The sequence below is a fragment of the Neocloeon triangulifer genome, unplaced genomic scaffold, assembly GCF_031216515.1.
Source record: "Neocloeon triangulifer isolate White Clay Creek 2 clone unplaced genomic scaffold, ASM3121651v1 ptg000017l, whole genome shotgun sequence".
Lineage (NCBI taxonomy): Eukaryota > Metazoa > Arthropoda > Insecta > Ephemeroptera > Baetidae > Neocloeon > Neocloeon triangulifer.
In genome coordinates, this window is record NW_026775559.1 from 3,854,315 (window position 1) to 3,877,486 (window position 23,172).

The 23,172-nt window shown below is 38.2% G+C and overlaps 5 protein-coding genes across 12 annotated transcripts; 2 read left to right on the forward strand and 3 right to left on the reverse strand.

The window, feature by feature from the left end:
• Positions 1 to 547: 547 nt before the first annotated feature.
• Positions 548 to 6,436, reverse strand: LOC132203620 (tubulin alpha-3 chain). The gene is made up of 5 exons (XM_059631519.1): positions 6,339 to 6,436; positions 2,476 to 2,698; positions 1,950 to 2,251; positions 1,359 to 1,886; positions 548 to 1,137 (listed from the first exon to the last, which is right to left on the reverse strand). The coding sequence occupies exons 1-5, from the start codon at positions 6,339 to 6,341 to the stop codon at positions 841 to 843; spliced, it is 1,353 nt and encodes a 450-aa protein (XP_059487502.1). The 5' UTR covers positions 6,342 to 6,436; the 3' UTR covers positions 548 to 840.
• A 569-nt stretch (positions 6,437 to 7,005) lies between these two features.
• LOC132203621 (protein YIF1B-A) lies at positions 7,006 to 9,179 on the reverse strand. 3 transcript variants are annotated; one of them, XM_059631521.1, is made up of 7 exons: positions 9,018 to 9,179; positions 8,130 to 8,315; positions 7,851 to 8,068; positions 7,653 to 7,792; positions 7,440 to 7,595; positions 7,293 to 7,386; positions 7,006 to 7,236 (listed from the first exon to the last, which is right to left on the reverse strand). In XM_059631521.1, exons 1-7 carry the CDS (start codon positions 9,046 to 9,048, stop codon positions 7,072 to 7,074), a joined length of 990 nt encoding a protein of 329 aa, XP_059487504.1. In that variant the 5' UTR covers positions 9,049 to 9,179; the 3' UTR covers positions 7,006 to 7,071. The 3 variants fall into 3 exon arrangements, with proteins under 3 accessions (XP_059487504.1, XP_059487505.1, XP_059487503.1); XM_059631522.1 differs by having other exon boundaries at positions 8,130 to 8,219; positions 8,967 to 9,160; XM_059631520.1 differs by having other exon boundaries at positions 8,967 to 9,160.
• Positions 9,180 to 9,387: 208 nt separating this feature from the next.
• LOC132203623 (transcription initiation factor TFIID subunit 9) lies at positions 9,388 to 11,197 on the forward strand. Its single transcript, XM_059631525.1, has 6 exons — positions 9,388 to 9,541; positions 9,953 to 10,084; positions 10,134 to 10,270; positions 10,341 to 10,472; positions 10,539 to 10,725; positions 10,956 to 11,197. Exons 2-6 carry the CDS (start codon positions 9,958 to 9,960, stop codon positions 11,090 to 11,092), a joined length of 720 nt encoding a protein of 239 aa, XP_059487508.1. The 5' UTR covers positions 9,388 to 9,541; positions 9,953 to 9,957; the 3' UTR covers positions 11,093 to 11,197.
• LOC132203622 (general transcription factor IIE subunit 2) lies at positions 11,099 to 12,835 on the reverse strand. The gene is made up of 7 exons (XM_059631524.1): positions 12,635 to 12,835; positions 12,308 to 12,431; positions 12,136 to 12,243; positions 11,914 to 12,076; positions 11,648 to 11,857; positions 11,422 to 11,595; positions 11,099 to 11,363 (listed from the first exon to the last, which is right to left on the reverse strand). Exons 2-7 carry the CDS (start codon positions 12,367 to 12,369, stop codon positions 11,220 to 11,222), a joined length of 861 nt encoding a protein of 286 aa, XP_059487507.1. The 5' UTR covers positions 12,370 to 12,431; positions 12,635 to 12,835; the 3' UTR covers positions 11,099 to 11,219.
• Positions 12,836 to 12,977: 142 nt separating this feature from the next.
• LOC132203615 (eukaryotic translation initiation factor 4E transporter-like) lies at positions 12,978 to 23,096 on the forward strand. 6 transcript variants are annotated; one of them, XM_059631511.1, is made up of 18 exons: positions 12,978 to 13,369; positions 17,744 to 17,918; positions 17,973 to 18,329; positions 18,577 to 19,001; positions 19,052 to 19,230; positions 19,288 to 19,438; positions 19,490 to 19,782; positions 19,908 to 19,967; positions 20,053 to 20,146; positions 20,204 to 20,370; positions 20,540 to 20,909; positions 20,967 to 21,050; positions 21,319 to 21,448; positions 21,503 to 21,606; positions 21,665 to 21,760; positions 21,814 to 22,011; positions 22,065 to 22,166; positions 22,220 to 23,096. In XM_059631511.1, the coding sequence occupies exons 1-18, from the start codon at positions 13,315 to 13,317 to the stop codon at positions 22,399 to 22,401; spliced, it is 3,222 nt and encodes a 1,073-aa protein (XP_059487494.1). In that variant the 5' UTR covers positions 12,978 to 13,314; the 3' UTR covers positions 22,402 to 23,096. The 6 variants fall into 6 exon arrangements, with proteins under 6 accessions (XP_059487494.1, XP_059487490.1, XP_059487491.1 ...); XM_059631507.1 differs by lacking the exon at positions 12,978 to 13,369 and adding an exon at positions 15,578 to 15,887 and having other exon boundaries at positions 19,064 to 19,230; XM_059631505.1 differs by lacking the exon at positions 12,978 to 13,369 and adding an exon at positions 15,579 to 15,887.
• The last annotated feature ends 76 nt before the right edge of the window (positions 23,097 to 23,172 follow it).

The following is a 23,172-nucleotide window of genomic DNA, read 5'->3' on the forward strand; positions in this document are numbered from 1 at the left end:
CCGCCTTCTTCTCTTTTTAAACTGTACATTTTTTCAGTGCTGCTGGAAATCAGGGACGATGAATCACCCAAACATTTTCTACGTAATATTTCATTTAAACTATATACTCATTTTTAGAGTATTTACTTCCTTGGTGTGTGACGATAGGTTTAAATTGATAAGCCTTTTAGATTCTTTATTTATGGATACCGAAATGCTTGCCATCCAAACCACAATTTTTTTAAGTGCTTAAACAAAGGCTAGATGTCAACAAGAAGAGGGATAAAAATAAATTTTATCAATTAATCCACTAATTATTGACGGTTTGCATTTTTCATTATTGATATTTTGTGTTACACATTATAATAATGTATTTTTAAATACTTAGCAATATTTTTTATTTGCGATTGTTTACTATTATCAGAGAATGTCAGAGAATAGAGTAACGATTAAAAAACCGTGGCCCAGTAAAAAAAAATCTGGAAATCAGGCGTGCACCTTCAAATCTGTGCAAAAAACATGAATTTTATTTCATAAAAGACGACAGATTTTTTAATTATGTTTATTTTTATTGATTTTTTTTTTTTTTTTTTTTGACAACACTCAAATCGGAAGTCACCAGCAAGTCCAGCAACATGAAGCTTAGAAACAAAACACCAAAATTTAAATAAAATGCAAATGGGACACATTATCATTACTGCATGAAACGTGCGTGCGTGGCTGGCAATGCAAAACAAACCCAAAGACAATTAGAAGCTTGTGTGTAGAATTAAAGTTCATGCAATGGATTGTTAACTTTGAAAAATGAGTATAAAAATGGAACTGCCGTGCTCTTTCTCGGAGCCTTTCAGCAGTGAAACTCTAGTACTCGTCTCCTTCGTCGGCTTCTCCATCAACTGAGTCAACGCCGACCTCCTCGTAGTCCTTCTCAAGGGCAGCCAAGTCCTCTCTAGCCTCTGAGAATTCGCCTTCTTCCATTCCCTCGCCCACATACCAGTGCACGAAGGCGCGCTTGGCGTACATCAGATCAAATTTGTGGTCCAAACGAGCCCAGGCCTCGGCAATGGCAGTTGTGTTGCTCAACATGCAAACGGCGCGCTGGACCTTGGCCAGGTCACCGCCAGGGACCACGGTTGGGGGCTGGTAGTTAATTCCCACCTGAAAAAATTAATTGCATTAATTGAGTGTAACTTTTTTATTTAAGTACCAAAATTTTTTACCAAAAAAAATCAGTAAAGTATATTAAATTAATTAATAATATTTCAGTATTTTTTTCCAACATTATAAGCAACCTATTCAAGAAGCAGGTTGAGTAAATATTTAACTGAGTATTTAAAAATGCAATAATATTTAAATAATTTATAGATAAAAAGAATAACCTTGAAGCCGGTAGGACACCAATCAACAAACTGGATGGACCTCTTAGTCTTGATGGTTGCGATAGCAGCGTTTACGTCCTTAGGCACAACGTCGCCTCTGTACAGCATGCAGCAGGCCATGTATTTGCCCTGGCGGGGATCGCATTTGACCATCTGGTTGGCCGGTTCAAAACAGGCGTTTGTGATTTCGGCTACGGTCAGCTGCTCGTGGTAGGCCTTTTCGGCAGAAATAACTGGTGCGTACGTGGCCAGTGGGAAGTGGATGCGTGGATAGGGTACCAAGTTGGTCTGGAACTCAGTCAGGTCGACGTTGAGGGCGCCGTCAAAACGCAGCGACGCTGTGATGCTGGACACTATCTGGCCGATCAGACGGTTCAGGTTAGTATAGGTGGGACGCTCAATGTCCAGGTTGCGGCGGCAGATGTCATAGATGGCCTCGTTGTCCACCATGAAGGCGCAGTCTGAGTGCTCCAAAGTGGTGTGTGTTGTCAGAATCGAGTTGTAAGGCTCTACCACCGCTGTTGAAACCTGGAATCATGAAAAAATTACATCAATAAATTTTTTCCACTTTTGAGGTTTGGGAATTTTGACCTGAGGGGCAGGGTAGATGGAGAACTCAAGTTTGCTTTTCTTGCCATAGTCGACCGACAGGCGCTCCATCAGTAGGGAAGTGAAACCTGAACCAGTGCCGCCGCCGAAGGAGTGGAAGATGAGGAATCCTTGGAGACCTGTGCACATGTCAGCCAGCTTGCGGATTCTATCCAGGACAATGTCCACGATTTCTTTGCCGATGGTATAGTGACCGCGAGCATAGTTGTTAGCCGCGTCTTCCTTGCCAGTGATCAACTGCTCCGGATGGAACAACTGGCGGTATGTTCCAGTGCGAACCTCGTCTGATGAAAGAAACAATGAATTATTAATTCAGTCTAAATAATTTAACTTTTTATCTTGCAATTTTTTACTTTGGAAATCTAAGAGAGGATCATTGGACTTTAAAAAATTTAAATGATAAATCAAAAAGTTTACTTAAAAAAAATCTTAATTTTAACAAGCATGGTAAATATGAAATACATAAGTTTAAAGACATATTAATTATTATTTATCTTTAAAATCATACCGACGACGGTTGGTTCCAAATCAACAAAGACGGCTCGTGGCACGTGCTTTCCGGCACCGGTTTCGCTGAAGAAGGTGTTAAAACTGTCATCGCCACCGCCAATGGTTTTATCCGAAGGCATCTGACCATCTGGCTGGATGCCGTGCTCAAGGCAGTACAATTCCCAGCAGGCATTACCAATCTGGACGCCAGCCTGGCCAATGTGGACGGAAATGCACTCGCGCTAGAACAATATAAAGCAATTGACATTTATTCATGAATAAATGAATTTATTTGCCACTTTCTGGCACTGAAGAATACTTTATTTTTATATTTTTTTTAAAGGGCTTGGCTGCAATAATATTTTCCACTCCAGTACTTCTTCCTGGGCCCACAGGAAAATAATTGCAGGGCGTTTAATCTCTGCTCTCTCCCCTTTAAACCCACTCGCAACCAGCGAACAGTCGTTCTTACTTCCTACCTTATAAATTCACATCATGCAACCCACGCTGCACGAACGTCCAGATGGTTGCATAAATATAAAATCGCGTATTATTAAAAGCTGGTTCCTCTCTCATCATGGAATCCGGATGAATTGTTTTATTGGCCGTTTGCACGAATCACCCCATAACCTGATACCTGATCTACTTTTTGCACGTTCCTACAATCTGTCTGGTTTGAGCAAAAAATGATAAAAAAATTATTTTCATCATAGTTCATTTCCTTTGCTAATTTCTTTTTTTAAATGCTGCGCATTAGTAAATGCACTTAAAGTGTGACTAAACTTAAATGAGATTCGAATTACCAGAAAACCAACGAGCGTGCAAAATCGTGAGAGTGTAATTGAGTGTAATGAAAAAATAATTATCGCTGCAAATGATATTTTGCTTATTTTTTTATTATTTATTATGGTGTATATGAGGCGCTTAAAATGAGAAGCGGGCGAATTTCCCATTGAGTGATTTTAAATATTTATTTGAAAAAGGATGTTCCAAAAATTTAATGATGGAATAATGGAAATTTTAATAAAAACGTTCATTTTCTTTTGAGACAAACATCTATCGATATTTGGCTCAATTTTCTATCCTTGTTTAGATGTTTGAATTTTTATAAAAATATGCTTCCTGCTACCTTAACATAAAATTCTAGCAAAATAATTATACTTAACGCGTTTCTTCCTTTTTAATAAAAAAATTTTAAGATTTCATTTAATATTGATCAAATATATGCATTCTGATGTGCCTTGCGTTTAATCTCTAATTAAACGTGCGAAAAATAAACTTTGCACTATTTAAAACCTTTTTGTAAAAATAAGGTCACGCAGGTAAACAAGAGTGCACAGTTGTTCGCACAAAATTTTAAAAAGTGGCAAAGCTATAATGATGATACTACAGGTAATCCAAGCAGACGTGTATAAAAATGAGTGCCGTACGAAAGATATCGTTTGCACATTGCTCGTGGCTGCTGGTTCTGGCACGGTGATTTCTGTTCCACAGACCTAACCAAGCGTGAAGGGCTAGGAGATGTGGAGGCTAGAGGCAGCAAAACGCTGAACACCCAGTCGCGCGGTGAACACCCTTCCTGTGAGCCGCCGAATCATTTCGATTACCTCATGCAACATTCTTTAATTGCCCCGAAAACAATAATAATTACTTTTCTTCCTGCAGAGGAAGCTATATATTTAATCCCGCGCGCACGCAGAGCAGAGGAGAAAAGGAAACTGTCGCGTCACTGTGATTTTTGGTTGGATTTTTTTTTGTTACGGTGTGTGGGAAGAGGCAATTTGCTCAATTAATATACCTATACTCCTGTTTCTGCCGTCTCCCACAAAGAGAGAATGATTCATTTTTATTTTATTTAAAATTTCCGACTGAATGGTGGTGAAATCATTCAAACGATTCCTCACCTGCCGCAGACCGTTTTTTGCCGCACGCCCGTGGTGTGGAAGAAATAAGAAATTAAATTATTATGTTGCTTTGCAAGATGCTTTCATACCGCAAAAACCAAACCAAATCATATTTTCGTTTAAAAGAAAAAAAGCTTAGTCATTATTTTGACTCTGTAGCTTTATTACAAGGCTGCTTCTTTTTGTTCTCAATGTTCTCATAGAATGCGCACTATAGAGTCTATAGATAATTATGGAAAAAACGCTCTAGATCCCTCGGAAATCAGTCTACCGCATAGAAATTACATGATACACCACTTCTGACCGTGTCCTAATTTTCTCAGAGTTAACTTCTGCCTGATGATGAGGCTTAAATTTTTTGAGCGACATGAGAATCCAGAAAAATTAACGTCGAGTACTAAATGCGTATGAATGCAATTCAATAATTGTAATTATTATAGCCTGAATTTAATTTTTACTTTTTATCCTATTTTAATCGGCGTTAACCATTATCAAATGAGAGTCATCTTACAATTAACTTAAAAAGTATCAATTACCTTTTGCTTAATTCGTCATTTCTTAAACAATGGTGGGCCGAGAGTGATTTTTAACCATAGTCTGCAGCAATGAGCTTGAGCGCACGCCATGCTATAGGCAATAAATTTTTGTGTGTGGTGCCAGGTACAAGGATGAAAATGGTTGGTGCCATGGCACCAGAATATAATTTACCCAGCGTTCAAAGCAAATTTAACCTGCACTGTGATGACTGGCTGTATTGAGCTGCAGTCGCAAGAATTCTGCTTTTGTGCAAACTTAAGATTATTTGCTCTTATCTAGCTTAAAACCAAATATATATTTTTGAAATATTTGTTGAATAGCCGCCTCATTTAATTAAATTTGAATATGATCAAAAGAAACTTATCAGTTTTAAATTTTGTTTAAACTGTCAAATTTCTCACTTCTCATTGGTAAACCAAAAGAAAATAATGAATTCGGCTCTATTGGAGTTGTGCGCAGTTCAATCGATAGAATACCTCATTACAAATTGCACTGCAAGACGATGGACAAAGAATACAAAGATGTTGTAAAATCAATGATAAGTGACAGACTTGATTAAAAACCGAAGTGGATAAGAAAAATGAAAGAATTGAAAGTCCAATCATACAAATATAATATTGTAGCTTTTCCAACACACAAAATGTAATATAATGTATGTATATAATTATGTTAATGAGCTGCTCCTGTTATCAGAATATTTCCATTAAATGACACACGCATATTATATGCGCCTTCAAAAAATCATCAGATAAGGTAAATCGCTATGCAAATAAAAAAAGCCCTTCCAACTTTTAGTAATATTCGGTTATATTATCATGGTAATTAGCTCCAGGCTACAGTCTACCTTTTAATTCTCAACTGCGAGAGCACGTGTGCGCTCAAACCACCGCGCTAATCCATTAATATTCAGCGCTATATGTCTGCCATATGAAGGGAGGCCGCATAAAATTGCGGCGCTGAAGTTTTTCGCACTCTCTTTTGACGGACTGAGGTGACCCGGCATTGATTTTTCCATAAAATCTAATGGATGAAATTTTGGGCTCAGACAAATGCTAGCGGTAGGCAAATTATACACAAGGTGTTATAAAAACACTGTTTGTGCAATGGCACCGGCTTAAATGCAATATTGCGTGAGAAGAGTAAAAATGAGATAAATCTCAAGTAACGTTGATTGAGCGATAAAAGATTTAGGTTCGAAATAACATAAGATTTAGTGAATAAATTGTTCAATCACGATTCCAACATTAAATAATAAAAAAAGCATTTTAACATTGTGGGCTGCGTTAATATAATTTTTATTGTTAAATATATTTTTTATATTTTATCCGCTATTATATTATGATTATTATAATTATCTTATTTTATTAAAAATTTTAACTTATTTAATCAAAAAATCCTAGAAATCGTAAGTTATGTTATTGAAATAAAAAATATTGCTCACCATTTTTAAAGAAAAGCAGACCTTCAGACAAGAGACGATTAGGCTGATGAAGCTGCTAAAGCAGTGCCTTGTAATGCAACACGGCTATTGTAGCTCTGAGCGAAACCTGGAGCTCCTGTCTGCTTTTATGCACAGCCGCAAGTTGTAGAGTGGGGAGTTTAATTGATGAAATTCGGCGACCGTGTCAGAAACCACCCTCGATCGCGCCACCGCAGCACCTCCCAATGACCGTGTTTTTTCGGTCTCAATTTTTGTTGGCAGCGAGAGAGGAGATTCATAGCAATGCCAATTTTTCATGACATTTTTGTCAGAATGTGAATTTCATGCATGGCTTCTGTCAAGACTAGTTGCTTTAAATTAATTGTTTGATATTCTATAGACCTCTTCTAGTCTTCAGCCACATCATTAAAATCAGTTTATACCATTGAATGAGTTACTCTGATATTTTTAAAAATTAATAGATATTTTAAAATTGACAAAATCATTATCTTGGTGTCACTTCTTTGGAAATAAGTAAATTAAACACATAAATAATTTTGCTTTTGATTGGAAATCTTTTAAATAAATTTAATTATTCTTACAAGCCCGACATCAAATTACAAAATGCACTTAAAGACTATGAGTAAAGCAGAATCGAATCAATCAAAATTTTGTGTGGTTAGTTGAGACTGAAAATTTTCAAATCAAAACAGTACACGAATTGGCACTTTGGTATTGATTATTTCCAACAGTTTTATGGAGTAATTAGGTGAGCCGAAAGTCGCCACATGATCACCGTTTGCAAGGCCACCATCAGGATCAGCAAGTTGAACCGCCGCTTTGTACCTGTACTTGAGCCATATGGATCAGAGTGGTTAGCAGTGCCATCAGACTGCAGCTGCCACTTCAGGGAGCGCATCTGTAATCATCTATTTTAATAAGATTCCATTTTTCCCAAAACAAAGTGCACCTAACCTGGAAAAATCCAAGTGCAAAACTGAAGTAAACGAGAACTACATAGTATCCTGCACTTTTAAAAAGTAGTCCCGCCATGACAGCTGACAAAGCTCTAAAAAATAATCGAAATTTAATTTTATTTCACAAAATTAATTTCAGTCTTACCCTATAAATTTATATCCACTGTAAGAGAGCATGTCTAGCATTTTCAGGTTGGATTTGATGCTCGTTATGTACATGGCAACAGAAATGACAGCCAACTCCAGCAACGTCCAAGCCAGCGCCGAGCTAGCCTGTATTCCCAACATTTCTGGTGTAAATCTGCATTTTTTTTTAACAAATTAGTTAGCGCATAAAAAATTCAACAAATTTTCAAACCTCTCCTGGGTGCCCAGCACCAATCCTGCAACTAAGACATAGGTCACGTAGGCCATGAGGGGTATATACAGATCTGGAGCATTCAGCTCGTACCTCGGTTGCACTGGCTGACTGTCGGCTTCGTATTTGATAGACCAATCCTAAGAATCGTGTTTTAAATCAAACTGTAATTCCAATATATATTTCAAAATCATTTACTGAATGCCAAAATGGAAACAAAAGAAGTTGCATTTTTTTGACTACGTAACCGGTGTCCACTGCAAAGTAGTATTTGAGCCGAGAAACGGGAACGTATTTCTCGAACTCTCTTCCAACTGCCTGGGTTCCTTGGCCCATCAGCACCTGGCCGTACTGAAAGGCAGCATTTGCCATTGGGTCTGTCAAGCCTGGCATTGCAAATCCTGGAGCACTGTACTCTATTTTTTTTTTAAACTTTATTTACAAATTTTGTTTCAAATTTTTCTCAAAATGTTATACCTTGTGGCATTGGTTGGTAAGGTTGATTAGGCTGGGCACCGTAAATTCCGTCCTGTGCATAACCCCCATAGTTCGGGTTGTACATAGGGTCTGGAGTCATAGGATTTCCGTAAGGCGCTCCGTAATAAGGTTGGGGCATTTGTTGAGGAGGCATAGGGGGACCACCATGCTTCATTTTTCGGGGTGCTAAATCATTCAAATCAAAACTGTTAATTCCAAGCAGTCAATCAATTAATGCAACAAATTTAACTGGCCTTCAACAAGTCGCACAAAAATAGGCTCAAAAATACAAGAAGCATATTACATTAGGAATGTCAAGAGAATATAATGCAGAAATTCCAGACTATGTAACATAATTATGTACCTCAATACACAAATTATACATAAAAATACAAATGAATAAAAAATCTTTTATACATTACCAAAAAAAAAAGGAAAATAAACTGTTGTTTAAAGCTCTACATACTGATGGAAACATTAGATATGTATGCGAATACATATGAAAATAAATTCAATTACTTGCATTTGAAAATTTTGTGGTAAATATTCAAACAAATACAAAGCAAAATGACAACTTATAATGTGTCCTATGAATGTACAAAACAAAATTTTTAATAAATTTTGTGAATACAATTCACTCCAAAACTGTCCAAAACAATCACTCTTGTAATTTTGATAAGAGGTTTTGTGAAGAGGGACCAAATAAAAACAATGTTAGTGACTCGAAACAAAACAAAATAAAACCAATTAATTCTATAAGAGACTACTTATGAAAACGAAAACATCAAAATTGGCATTCCCAAATTAAATGCTAAAACATTATTGCACCCAGCCTACTTTTGCGCCCGTCGTTGGTTTCCAGATTTTCAGGAGGAAAATTTGGCTTACGGTGACGAGCATCGGACGCGTTGAAATTCATTTCTATGCTCTTGAAATTGATTTAGAGATTGAAAAAGTGCAAAATAGATCAGATTACAAGAAAAACATTTCTCGTCTTTTGTCTTTTTGCCAGCTGGCGATGTGGTGTGGTGTTGGAAGTCAAGGTGGTTTTGATAAAGAGCTCTAAAATTTACAGGTACTATTAGGGCACCAGCATAAAAACGTTAAAATGTTAATAATAATATTGATTATGTAAATTTTAAGTTACTATTAAATGTTTAAAATGTAACAATATGGTAATGCAACTTTAGCAACTATTGAGGGTGTAATTTATTTTTAACTCCTCGATTATTACACAGCATCAAGCAAACACGCAACCACGCCCTCTACTTCTAGACGCTACGACAACAGGCACGCCCATGTCGCCTGTTATTTTGGACTAATCTTTTGTTGATTCTTATGGTACTTGATTTTTAGCGTCGTGTGGACAAATATTTTGAGGATTTTTACCGTTAGTTAAGATAGATTTTAAGGTAAGATTACTAAACGTTGAAAATGTAAATATTCATAATGTACCATTTAATTACATACATAATATGATTGTATGCTATTTTACGCATACAAACATTAATTACATACCAATCATACATCATACATAACTTTTAATTACATATTGTTAACATCTTTCTAAAATTGATTATTTTATGTGTACATATTTTGCATAATTTCAACTTCATACATAATAATATTTATGAATATTGTACTAAAAGTGCTCAAACAAATCCTAGTGTTTACATAATATTTAGTGTTGGTGTTCAATTTTAATTGAGATATATGTATGTATTATATTTACATTTCATAGTTCATACACTATATTCATTCTTTCGTTTGTATGTGTATGTTTGCATTATTGTAAAATAAAAAAACGTCAATTCGCACTTCAGGTAAAATGGCTTCAACTGGCAGTTCAGCGCGCACACCAAAAGATGCTCAAGTCATCATTTCAATGTTGTCGGAGGCAGGAGTAGCAGAATACGAACCTCGGGTAGTGAACCAATTGCTCGAATTTACCTATAGTAATGTATCACTCTTTTTTATGAATAATGTTTAATGATATCATTGTAGGATATGTGACCAGCCTACTAGACGAATCCAGGGTCTATGCTCTGCATGCGAAGAAAAAAGTAATAGATTTGGATGATGTTAAGCTTGCTATCACCATGCAAACTGATAAAGTGAATACAGCAGCTCCACCTAGAGACGTAAATTGCATAGTTTTATTTATTTTTAAATAAATTCATTTCAATAAAAGTATTTTTAACATATCAATAGGTATTGATGGAAATAGCAAAGAGCAGAAACAGCAACCCGCTTCCACCTGTAAAGCTGCAGAATGGTCTTCGTCTACCCCCCGATAGATTCTGTCTGTCTTCTTGCAACTACAAACTCCAAATAGCAAAGAAAGTATGGTTCATAATATCATAATTGAATTCCATCAAAATTATTTATTTTACTCTGATTCATCTTTAGCCTGTTTCTAAAATAAACTCAAGTCTCATATCAAATCGGGGAGGAGTGCAGCAAAGGTCTATGGGATCAAAGTCCAGTATGCCTTCCTCTGGAATGACAATGGTGTCTTCTCTGCAGCCAGCAACACCTCTGAAGACCAAAATCATCAGCCAACCCAAACCTGTCATCAAGATCTCATCTTCTTCAGGTATGATGGCCAATGATGGGTACACCAGTTATGGTAAACTGTGCAGCGCTGCACAGTAACTGGTGCCTCTACCCTATCATACTTATATTTGGGGCAATCTAAAAGGCTTACTTAACCTGTCAAGCAATTTGAATAGAGGTTACATAAAGACATACACCTGGGCCAGGTTAGGCTTTTGGATTGCTCTATTTATTTTTCCTTATTTTTTTAACTGAATGCTGTCATTTTAGTTTATCCGCCTACCACCATGCCCAAGATCCAGATTGCAACCAGCACCCCTTCGACTCCTCAGTCTATTGTGCCAGCCACAATTGATAGTTCAGCCAGCAAGCCCTCGGAGACTCCGGAGCCGATGGACACAAATTAAATTTTGAAGCGTAGAAAAAGGATTTATTATATATTAGTTAATGTGGTTTTAATGAACTATTTTCCAGTGCAAATAAAGTATAACATAGTGGAAATTTTTCTTTCTCCAATATTCAGTCGATTTTTCATTATTTATCATCGTCATAGCTTTCAAGCACATCAGCCAAGTGATCATTGTCTCGGGGCTTGGTGTTCTTCCTCTTGTTGGCCTTCTTTCTCTTGATTGGCATGACTGGCTTTTTGATACCATGATCTTGCATAGAGCGGATACCCTGCAAATTTTTGAGGTGATAAAAGTCAACCGAAAGAAGTAAATTAGCTTTCCCTAACCTGTTTTTCAAGATACTCCTCGATTTTTGCATCATCCATTGACTCGACTGCAACAGCTCTCCATTGCTTTTGGAACTCTTCGTCAACATTGAAGTTTGCAGTTCTATCATTGAAAAATAGAACTTTCTTTTTATCGATGGGCCTTGTGATGTAGATAATCTCATTTTGCAATGACTAAAAAATTAAAATAGATAAATAAGTGTAATAGAAACAAACAACAGCAAACCTTCAATGCTTTTTCACAATTAGGTAATGATTCTTGGACATCATCAAGCAAAACTCCTCCCAAGCCTTTGAGATCTTGCTGCTTCAGAAGTCGAAGAAGTGTTTTTTTATCCTTCAGTTTGTAAGGTGCTTTGAACAGAAATTTATTTTCTATTCCTTCCTGAACAACCTCAATTTTAGGGTTGTTTATCAAAGCCTCTGTAGCTAGCCACTACAAAATGTACACATGATTCAATTATAAAACTTAATTGAAAATCCAAAGGGCACCTGTTTGACTTTTGGACGAACAGTGAGCTGCTGCGTTTCGTCTAAAATATCTTCTAATGTCAGAGAGTGCGTTTCACCACGCTGGTGCCTTTGTCTCATGTACTTCACAATTTTAGCAAGAATGCCAAAATTATATTGTGAGGTTCCTGACATAGACGACAAGCTGCACAATAAATAATTAAGAACATTAAAAAATCAATAAATATATATGAAGTTTCTCACTTGTTGCCATCAAGTTTTGGGGCAGACGATGAAGAAGAAGACTGGGACAGCTTGGGCTTTTTTGCATCTTTGCTGGAGTCAGCTGTCTCACGCTTTTTTGTTTCAACTCTGAAAATTAGACCAAAGTTAATAGAATTTCAGTAACAATCATAATATTAATAATAGTACGTACGTTGGCGTGGCGATGGCTCTCCTTTTGAAATTCTCGAGTGACTTTGACAAGGCGGAATCCATTTTCCTTTAATTAATTGTGCAGTTTGCAGCAAAAAAAACCCAGCAAACCTACTTGTGAGCGGCTGTCAATAAGAAAGGAAGACAATGATTAAAAATTATAGGTCATAAGATATAATCAAATAATTAATGATTGTAAATTCCGTCATACATTATATTATACCTGCAGTAATAATATGTAATTTTATTAGGTCAATTATGTTTCTCGAAAAAGTTCTCAGAATTGTGTCCGAAAAAATACAGCAAGTGGCAATGCAACAAATAATACCTCAGCTCAAATCAACCAATTTTTCAGTAAATTTCTTCGTTTTGTTTTAGTTGCTTATCGTTTCAATTCACAAACTTCACGGCTTCACGTTTGCAAATTCCTAAATTTTCCTTCCAAATTGTTTTTGTTTTTGTACTTTTTGTACGCAGCGCCACTATATTTCCAACTAGTTCCGAAAGCGGATTAGTCCACCAGCAAGCTTGTTGTGATTCTAGACTCTCGTATTGACCCTCTGCGCAGTAGACATATTATGCATTGTGCGCAGCCCACTGAGAATCTTTGATGCTCTGAACGAGCGAGGCCTTCGGTTTCCGGCGGTCGGGGCATGTTTTCGAATCCACTCTGACAAAAGAGGTCGCGCACCTTTTCATAACAACAGCCGACATTTTCTCTGAGTGAATCTTTTATTTTGCACGCGAGCACATTTAGCCGTAATTTAGTAGAATTCGCCGCGCGGATTGATCATTGCCGGAGCGCGCCCGATCGAGCCGCGCGCGATCCTAGTATTTTAATCGTGAACCGTCTGTGATATTTTCTTATTGATAAGCAACTGTAAACAAAGGCATCGAACCAGCAACTCTCTCGCTCTTTCGCCAACTGCTTTTACATACTTTTCGCACCTAAACTAGACTTGTTTTACTCAAACTTGTTTCGCCACCTTTTTGGCCACGCACGCTATCATGTCTGAGGAGACAGTCAGCAATCAGCAATTGGAGTACAACAATCAATCGCCAGGTAATATCATATTATTTTGTTGTTATTTTTTTTCTTGCGACGTCACCAACAAGCGATCTCTCGCGCGCCGACTTCGCTCGTTTTCGCCAATCTCGCCACTTAAAAACTACTGACAAAATTTTCGCTCAAAACAAAAACAGGATCGGAGTTTTTTTTTATTCAAATATCAAAACACACCGCTACGTTATTCAACTATTGTAACTGAGAAACCAAGTTTAAATATTAGTGCCGTTTTGTACGTATACATAAGTAGGCCTCTGAGTATAGGCCTATGTTGCGAGTGAAGGGCAACAGGAAGGAACTGGTTGAAGGATTTTTAGACGCAAAAAGTGGCTCTGAATTATATTGAATCCAGCCAAATAATTAGCATAGAAATTGATAAGCGCCTATTCCGCTTCTCTGCGAGGAGGGTCTCACGGTGCTCCTCTATTTTTAGAATTCGGCAGCTGCATTAGTTTCGAGAAAGCGCTCTCTCAACGTGATAGCTGCATCTCCTAAGTGTCCTCGCTTGCGCCGTTTGTCAAAGGAAGAAATTTGATCTCAAAAAGTGAACTTGCAGACTGCATTAAAAAATTTTCACACTTCAGCATCAAATTTAATGTAGTTGCGTAAATGCGCACGATGGTAAACTTGGTGATCAATATCTCATAATTAAGCCCTAATAATTTACATTGAATCTAAATAAATCAGAAAAATAGTTTAATTGTGTGAGATTTTGCAGTGATTAGTGCGTTTTTTTTATGTAATGCCGAATGTAGCACAAATTTTATCTATTGGAAAGCCACTTTATCTTATAAAATTGTAATAATTGTACAATTAATTAATCTTAAGCTTAAAATTTATTTTTACATCTTCTTTGTGATAAAATACAATTTTTTTAATTCATTTATTGAGGTAAATTTTTTCTTAAAACTTTTGCCTACATTTTTGTGTCTTATTACCATTCATCGATCTTGGAAACTAAGTGAACATTTTTCAAAAAGTCACAGCATGATTCAATGAGAGTCCTTTACTAGAAGGGGGACTCGCTCTTTTCAGCCAATCGCCAAAATCATGGAAGGGCTGGACCTGACTTTTATCAGAGGTTTCTCCTTAACGTAGAAAACAGAAAGTCTCATTAGATGATAAGATGGACCAAAAATGGAAATGTAGCTTTTTGTTATTGAGTTGTTTGGTGGTCCACTTCATATCTAACGGAAATGGAAGCAGCTTGTTTTTTGTTGGAATCGCATTTTAAATTTTGAATTAACAATAAATACCAAGCATGTCCAAAATGTAATATGTAATTAGCAGAGGACTTTCATTTTGATTAATTTTTATTTCAGTAGTGTACTGTTTAAGTCATCCATTGATATTAAAAGACTTCTGAGGTCAAAAAGTTCCTATCCACTGAAGTGAGCCTTGTTAGTTGACTTATTATTCAATTATAATATGAATTTAAAATAAAATCTGTAAAAGTCCACTGTATTTTAATTTCACCTTTTCAAAAATAAAAATCTGTTCAAATGTGTCAGAATTAAGGGGGCTAATAAAAATAAAACACAATTTACACAATTTGCAACTAAAACGAAAACCGAAAAATTTTTGCCAGTACGGGTCTGCCTTAAATCACTGATAGTGATACGTTTACCATTAACGCCTGATTAACGCCATACCTGAAGTGAAATGAATTATGTATAGTGTAGAGCTGTAGATTGCTGAAGTGTAATTATACACTGAATTTATATTGATTTGAATTATGCTGATATTTGTACATCCTTAATTTTCAAATTAAAATGTGTGCTGCTTTTATACAATTGAGCCAATGAAACGACAATTGTTGTGCTACATATATGTGATTGACATATTAATAATTGACCTTTCACTCTACTCACTTTACTTTTAAATGAAAAAGAAATTATAAAGACAGCTGTGAAATTTAATTAAATTATAATCCCAAAGGTTCAATAAGAAGTTCGAGTATGGTGCGTGGTGCAAATTTCTCCCATTTTTATAATTTTAAACCAAATAAATGGAAGCAGGAAAACCCTGAGGCGTGATTGATGGGCTGATGGCGCGTTTGGCGTTTGCGAATTTTCCCTTTCGGGCGGCAGAATTGGCGCGCAGGCGTTGGCCAGCCAATGGGCAGCAGGCGAAGCGTCTGCCCCTGCCCTCCCTCCCGCACCCCCTGCCCCGTCGCCGCCACCGTCTGCCTTCCCTGCTCCTCTTTCTCTTGCGTCGTCGAGCTGCCTGCAACTGCAGCGAGTGCAGCGAGCTAAAGTCAAGCGAGCAGAGCACTCGAGTACTCTCCTGTCGGACAGCAGCGGCCATCTAATCTGCGACATGGAGGTCACCAAAGTGGTCACCGGGGTCAAACGTTCGCGCAACGCTCAAAAGTCGGAGCCCGCCGGCAAGTGCAAAAAAGCGGCGGGGCCACGCGAGACGACCCCTGCCGTCTCCGCAGGGGCTGCCTCCGACGAGCCCCCAAAGCAGCCCCCGAGGCCTCGTCGCAGTCGCAATCGACGCAACCCTCGCACGAGTAAGTTTGCCGCCCCCGAAAGAGTCGCGCGGGCCAACCCCGGACAAATGAATCGATCGGCCTGCGACGCGCACTTGACCTGCCTGGCTGACATGGGCTGTTTTTTGCGAATTCCTGCGCTCGCTAACACGTTCCTGAACTTCCTGAGCACACGATGATCATTTTCGGATCTCATTCCTCCAGATATCAGTTAAGACTGATAGAATTTATCTGAAATTCCCCAAGTCTGCTGATTACTACCACTATTTAATGTTCATTTGTGTTTAAACATAAGTTTTGAATTTTATGTATATATTAGAAATTTTCATATTAAATTTTTATTTGAAGCGTCATTTTTTGTCACAGTAATTTTGTTTCGTTCAATCCGTATCAAAAATGTCACCATTGAAGAGAGATAAAATAAATAATGTTATTTCTGCTTAAGCTATTTCTGGATTCTCCGTTTGAATCTAATTTCATCCATTCTAATTTCAAAAGCTTTTTTTTTTTTAAATAAACAACTGCGTTATAATTTAAATATAACTTATTAAAAAAATTAAAACTAGATAATTTTGCAGCAAACAGGAATTCATTGCAATTGTATTAAAATGCATAAATAACAAAAATGCTGAGATTCAAAGTTCATGTCATAATAACTGCAAACTTTTGCTTGCTCATGTAGAATACATAATTATTTGAAATATGCACGCAATTTTACATTTTATATTTTGTTTGTACGTCAGCCAAGAAGTGCTCTTGTATTTTTGGAATTGCATAAAACGGCTCTCAGTGACCTCAAGTCACCTTCATCTGATTTCTGAAAATCAGATTCGCAGCTCCAACGAATTCTGACGCAGCAGTGCGATGTGCTGCCTGCGTCAAACTCGGACATGCACAGGCTTGCTCACGCTCTGCTTGCAGTGTCGTTTTTCCCTTTTCAAACGTTGGCTGGTCGTTGGAATGCGTTCATATTGAGCACCAATAATTTCTACCTTGTCGCTGTCTGCCTGCTCCAAATCGTTCGAATTTCTCATGAATCTGTTGGAAAACGACAATATAACTTTTATGATTTAACTTTATTATTTTTATGTTTATTCAATTTCTGATAGAATTGCTGGAATGCTTATAGAGCTAACATTATGTCTGCTAAAGATTTTATATATTATATGTATACATCATTATAATTACCCAAAGTAATTTTATAATTTAGGAACAGAAAGTCAATAAATTCAAGAGTAATTTAATTTATTTATATTAATTCGGAGAGGATTTCAATGATATCACATATTATTCTAACTTTTAAAGACAGTGTGTTAATATGAAAAGCATACATTTTTTTTTGCTTATGGCACCCATGAGCTTATTAGGCTATTGGGTCGGTCTCTTGCCAAAGTCGAGCAAAAATTATGAGCCATGTTAAAAAAAAATCTTCAGGTTTAGGAAGATAACATTTTCATTTCTTATAATTTTTTACAGCACTTTCTTTACATGTTAAATAAAGCTAGTAAATTTAATAAATTATTGTACATTTAAAATAATAAAAAAATCTCAAGTACCCTATAAAATGTATTGTAAATTATTGGAACAATTTGTAGAACTAAGCAGAACTAAATTTTTTTCAGAAACTTAAGTTTCCACAACAATCAAGTACAATCAATGATCAGTTTCATCTATTTTAAACTATTTTTATCATAGCACTGCATTGCACTATGGGAATTAAAAATATTTTTCTGCCAGAAATCTTTTTATTCTTACTTCAAATGAAATGAGTAATTAATTTAAATAATCATGAATCTATGACATTAATCATATTATTCAATTGTTAAAAAAAAATTGAAGTAGATCTTTTATTGATGGATCTATTCTTTATGTTACAGAGCAATCAGGCACGCCTAAAAATGATGAGATTGAGGAGCTGTCGGGAGAGCAGGAGGTCGTTTGTGAGGGACCAAAGGAGCCTCGGCTTCAGTATTCGAGAGATGAACTGATGGCCTTGAAGGCACACCCTTTGTCCATCCTACGACCCGATTGTTTTGACCCAAGCAGGAACAAGTAAAAAGATTTATTATTTCTGATTTTTTCACACTTTGATTTATTTGTCTCCAGGCGAATTGCCAACTTAAGCTGTATCAAGGACTTTGGTCAAGCGGCCGCCGCTAGCCAAGGTGGGGGCGGCGGGGGCAGCCGCTCCTGGGAGCGAGGTAAGCAGGACTCTCCACCTCCCAGTGATGACCCCAACGCCATCGTGCTTGGACCTGAGAAGGTTCGAAAGGTAGGGGACCCACGTGAGCGGATTCGCAAGGAGCAAGATGGCATTGTGCTCAGCCCACAGAGGCGCAGCTTCAACTCTGGGTGTTTTGTACCTGGTGGGGGTTTGGCTGCAGGGTGCGGCATGGGGGCCAACGCTGTTGCCCCCAATGCCCCCAGGAGGCCTGAGAGTCCACTGGGCAAAGGAGATAGCAGGTAAAGAAACTATTACCTTTTTTGAAATTTTAATTTCAGTCATTAACACTGAAGTTTTTTTACTGTTGCAATACCCTATTCAAATTCTTAATTTGTTAATGATTATAATTTATAATAATGAAAATTTCCAAAAAAATATTATTGTTATTAAAACTCTCACCCCATGCCCTCTCGATTCACTGGTAAACAACTAAAACCTTAAACAGAGCATCTTTTTGCATTCACTTTGTTTTGCTTTTGTTCACAGAGATAACGCAATTAGGGAAATTCCCTCTCGTCGCATTGGTTCAGGCAGAATCATGAACCGCGAAAGGGAATCTGAGAGTAGCACTGGAAGTGGTGGACGTGGCTGGGACTTCAACGACCGTAGCAGCGGCCGCATCAGTAGCGAGAAGGATGACTTCTCCTCTTTCCGAGGTCTCCGCGAACGCGATCGAGACGAACGATTTGAACGCCGCTCGTTCGGCCGCGAGTTTGAGAGGAATGACAAGGAGCGACGTGGCGCTCAAGGTTCCAGATATGGCGACCGGCGCAGTCATAAGGACGATGAACCGGAGTGGTTCTCAGGCGGCCCTACTTCTCAACATGACACTATTGAGCTGCACGGCTTTGACGAAGGAGAGGGCAAGAAGAAGAAGAAGCAAGGAACACCACCAAAAGCAAAATCTCCTGGTAAAATTTGGAATTAAAATTTTTTGATGAAACTTAAAGTTAACACTTAGCTGCTCCCAAAGATGAGGTCGAGGAGAGGAAGGTGGAGGAAAAGGTCATTGAAAAGAGAGAGGAGCCAAAGGAAGTTGTTGGCAAAGAAAATATACAGCCACAGCGAGATGTGCCGAAGGAGTCATTCAACATTGAGGAATTTCTCAAGCAAGACATGCATGACTTCAGCCAAGTGTTTGTAAGAAGAGAGTTTTTAAATAAAAAAGTTGAAAAATGGTAACAACAATACTTTCAGGCCTCTGGATTTCAGAATGAGGCTCCTGCTGAACAAAGTGGTGGCGGCGGCGGCGGTGGATCACGGTTTAGCCGCTTTTTCAAGCCAGATAGCCCAACTGAACACAGGAGATCATCAATTCAGGATGAGTTCATTGGCAGTTTCATGAAAGGTAAAATTTTTTTTATAGAGATAATTTCTTTTCTTCATTTTCTTCTTCTAGAATTGGATGAGCCTAAAGTGAATATCCCTGCGCCTGGTGGCTCGGAGGCCTATTTTGCCCCAATTTCTCCAGCAGCTGCTGGAAGTAGTGGGCCTGCAGCTGATAGCGACAAGTCAAGCAACCTGCTTGCTATGCTTCAGAGAGGCCAGCAACAGGAAAAGGTCCCAAAGATAAGGGAGCTTGAGAGAAGTGGCCGACTGCACAGTGTGGAGGAATTAGAAGCAAAAATGCTGCAGCACAACTTAAATGCCCCACGCCAGTCTGAGAAGGATCAAGAGGCATTCCAAAAACTGGTGAGCAAATAAATTTAACATCAGATTGCAAGATTAGTAACAATATGGTGTCAGTAGCATAAATATTTGTTTAAAGAAATGGTCTATGTGCATTTGCATGATAATTTAGTGGTTGGTAATTACAGTTCATGCAGGCATCGCAGAGTGGAGGACCGGAACCAGCTGAACAGTCTGATGTCAACAAGGTGTGTTTCTGTGTGCCTTGATGTTTAGTGCATAAGGTCTATTTGATATGATTGACAAATAAAAGCAATGTTCGTTTGTCTACAGCAGGATCGCAAAGACATGCACCTTAATAAACCGAACCCTGCTTCTCGACTCTCTGGCCGCATCATTTCACAGGGCAACAAGGACATTGATCCAGGTTGGATATAGATTTGAAAGTAAACTAAAGAAAGTATTAAAACATGTTTCTTCTTAGCTATGTTTGGTGCTTATTCTGAACATCAGGGGCACCCTCATCAACAGATGCATCCTCCTCCTCAACAACCCCAACAGCCGCAGCAGCAACAGCAGATGCCTGCGGTCCCTCAGGACGTATTGCTCAAGTTGCTTGAACTTCAACAGCAACAACAGCACCAGCATCAGGTAATCTAGACTTTGATATAATAGCCAGTTGATTTAGTTGATTTTTTTAGATTTATGATATATTTCCTCCTTTAGACTCATTTATTCATAAATACATAATTACTTTCATTTCTCAAACGAAATAAAGATGCATGAATCTATGTGCAATTAGTAATTTTCCTACCATCAGTCGCAGAGGCAGCAGCAGGAAAACAAGATGCTTGGCCGTGGAATATTTGGCAGCACAGCCATGACATCCCCAATTCCTGCTGATGTGCAGGCTCTTGTGCACAATGTGCACCCTAACCATGAACTGCTGATGAGACCTGAGGCACAGAACATTATGGACGGCCTTCGTCATGGCAAATTTACTGTCCAGAACTTGGTGCACCAGCTGCACAGTCAGAACATCAACCCTCGCATTAGGGAGACTGTAGCAGGTGTGCTCAAATTGCACCTGCAACAGCAACAGGCTCGAGCTGTATCTCCACATGTGCCACCCATGCACCAGCAGATGCGAATCACTTCACCCATGAACGGTGGCGATCTCATGCATCAAGGTATGTCTGCGCAAACGCTTTTCTTGGTTGCGGGTGAGAATGGTGGTGGATTTACAGGTTTGTGTCCAACCTTGGGAGGTGTTCTAGGCACCAGTCCTGTGCCACCCATGCAGAGCTCTTCTCTGACGGTGCAGCACTCAGGTACCCAGATTAATAATCAATTATTATATTTTTAATTAATAACATTTTTACTAGTAATTTAATTTAAAAATTGGGGATACATTTACTTTTGAAATCTTTACAGGTTTTTTTATACTTTCTAAAGGTATGAACTATGTAAAAAGTTGATTTTACGTGTTCTTGGCTTAATTTTATGTATTTTGGTATCATTGGGTTAAAAAATAACTTTTAAACACTTTTGTGGCAAAAATATAATTTAGACTCTATGAAATAAATAATCTGATTTTAGGAATTCCTCATCGCGTTCCATCCCCACATGAGCTTATCTTGCACACTCGCCAGATAATGCAAAATGCTTTGCTGAAGAAAAAGCTGGAAGAGCAGTCTGAGAACTATCATCGCAAACAGGAGAGGCAGAGGTAAAAAAAATATTCTTCTACAAAGTTATATAAATATAATTTGTAAACTTACAGAGCCATGTCTCCTGCCAATGTTAAACCATCTTCGTCGTCCCCCCTTGCTTTCACCCCAACTTCTGTCCTCCGCAAAATGACTGCTGAGAAAGACTTTGATGGAGGTTAGTAATAGTAGTTTTATAGAAACTGCTTGACTTTTCACCAATTGCTCTTTTCTAGGAGCTGACGCAAAATCAGTAGCTCGTTCTCACATGCAATTGGAGCAGCACAGCAACTGGAAGCCGATTGAGCCTATTGTACCAAAGCCTCATCAGGGTGCGTAAAAATATGAACTTAATAAAATTGATCATTAATCAACTGTTCTTCAGGTCGACCAATAGTGAAGGGCAGTGGCAGCCAGCAACAACCCCCTTACAACTTCCCTCCTGAGATGGGTCGAGTGCCCCAGCCTAACATGATGGGCATGCAGCAACGCATGATGGGCGCCCAAAAAATTGGACCTCAGAATTCCATGCAGCAACAGGCTTTCATGGATCAGCAGAACGTTTTTCCTCAGCAAAATAGAGGTTCGCACGCAAATAAACATTTGATTTTTTGTAATGACATAATTTTATTGCAGACATCCAGATGGAAAATAGTGGAAGCAGCATTCTGCTGCAACAGCTATTGTCAGGCCAAAGGTCTATCAACTCGATCAACATGGCTCAGCAACAACCTCATGGTTTGTAGGAGTTTTTATAAGTTACAACTCATCAAAAACTCTTTGACTGGCAGGCGTTCCTCGTCCTCTACGTGGTCAGCAGGTTGATGGGTCTGGAAGCTCAAACCTGTCTCAGTGGTTCTCAGGCGCCGGTCAGATGGGAGTCATGCCGCCCATTCCCACATCTAATACATTCAGTGTGGAGGAGCTGGAGCGCCGGCAGCAGCCCTCGACTGCCACCCCAGTGCACAACTAAACCTATCAAATAAGTTGAGTAGATATCCGAGTTGGGAACAAACTATCATCCAGCAAGTGCAAGCAAACTGGCAAAAATTCAGCAGGCCGAATCTGGGCCAGGCATCAATGTGATAAAGAATGAATGCAAGCCGGGTGTCTGCTAGATTGTTGAGTAATTTTAGACTTGTACAAAGAGCAGAGGAATCATTGTCCTGCTACAGATTGCAACTGAGAGAGGCTGACTAATTATTATTAATGATCGTTTAGCGTTAGGAAGATTCGAAGGAAGAAAATTACTCGCATACCGTATTTTTAAGTTTGGTGCCAACACTTGTGGCCGAATACTCGATAGTTGAATCAAACGAACCCTCCTCTCCTAAATTGTCTGCTAGTCGGCAACCCTAACAACCAACCAAGCGAGAACTGATCCAAGGTTTGAAATTATTCTGGACGTGCGCGCTTAACTCTTGACTTCAGTTGGCATTCTGAATAAAATCCAACGTCATTCCGTAAAAAAGAAAATCAGTAATAAAGAGAAGGTGAGAAGACTGGTATACATAATTTACTTTTTGTCAGCGATTCCTTATTGTGGAAGCTCAAATTGTTTCAATTTTTAGGATTATTTTCTTTTCTTGTTCAAAAAATTGAACGTAGCAGTTACAGAAGGTCAAGTTTGACTTGAACTCAAAACAAATAAACATTTTTTTCAAACAATGCATTATTTTTATTATATATTTACCCTTTGTCGGCAATCAAAGTGAATCATTGTGGATTATTATTTTCAAAGTGG

What these genes read in the sequence shown, in the direction of transcription:
- LOC132203622 (XM_059631524.1), bottom strand. Translation starts at nt 12,369, where the DNA reads ATGGATTCCGCCTTGTCAAAGTCACTCGAGAATTTCAAAAGGAGAGCC. An exon ending in AGAGCCATCGCCACGCCAAC is followed by an intron (nt 12,244 to 12,307) that starts GTACGTACTATT and finishes TCTAATTTTCAG; the next exon opens with AGTTGAAACAAAAAAGCGTG. An exon ending in AGGAGTATCTTGAAAAACAG is followed by an intron (nt 11,364 to 11,421) that starts GTTAGGGAAAGC and finishes AAAAATTTGCAG; the next exon opens with GGTATCCGCTCTATGCAAGA.
- LOC132203615 (XM_059631505.1), top strand. Translation starts at nt 15,692, where the DNA reads ATGGAGGTCACCAAAGTGGTCACCGGGGTCAAACGTTCGCGCAACGCT. An exon ending in TCGACGCAACCCTCGCACGA is followed by an intron (nt 15,888 to 17,743) that starts GTAAGTTTGCCG and finishes TTTATGTTACAG; the next exon opens with AGCAATCAGGCACGCCTAAA. An exon ending in TGTACCAAAGCCTCATCAGG is followed by an intron (nt 21,761 to 21,813) that starts GTGCGTAAAAAT and finishes ACTGTTCTTCAG; the next exon opens with GTCGACCAATAGTGAAGGGC.
- LOC132203620 (XM_059631519.1), bottom strand. An exon ending in TTTGGAACCAACCGTCGTCG is followed by an intron (nt 2,252 to 2,475) that starts GTATGATTTTAA and finishes TTCTTTCATCAG; the next exon opens with ACGAGGTTCGCACTGGAACA. An exon ending in GGTGTCCTACCGGCTTCAAG is followed by an intron (nt 1,138 to 1,358) that starts GTTATTCTTTTT and finishes TAATTTTTTCAG; the next exon opens with GTGGGAATTAACTACCAGCC.
- LOC132203621 (XM_059631520.1), bottom strand. Translation starts at nt 9,048, where the DNA reads ATGAATTTCAACGCGTCCGATGCTCGTCACCGTAAGCCAAATTTTCCT. An exon ending in GTGCTGGGCACCCAGGAGAG is followed by an intron (nt 7,596 to 7,652) that starts GTTTGAAAATTT and finishes AAAAAAATGCAG; the next exon opens with ATTTACACCAGAAATGTTGG. An exon ending in TTGCACTTGGATTTTTCCAG is followed by an intron (nt 7,237 to 7,292) that starts GTTAGGTGCACT and finishes AGATGATTACAG; the next exon opens with ATGCGCTCCCTGAAGTGGCA.
- LOC132203623 (XM_059631525.1), top strand. Translation starts at nt 9,958, where the DNA reads ATGGCTTCAACTGGCAGTTCAGCGCGCACACCAAAAGATGCTCAAGTC. An exon ending in AACTCCAAATAGCAAAGAAA is followed by an intron (nt 10,473 to 10,538) that starts GTATGGTTCATA and finishes ATTCATCTTTAG; the next exon opens with CCTGTTTCTAAAATAAACTC. An exon ending in CAAGATCTCATCTTCTTCAG is followed by an intron (nt 10,726 to 10,955) that starts GTATGATGGCCA and finishes CTGTCATTTTAG; the next exon opens with TTTATCCGCCTACCACCATG.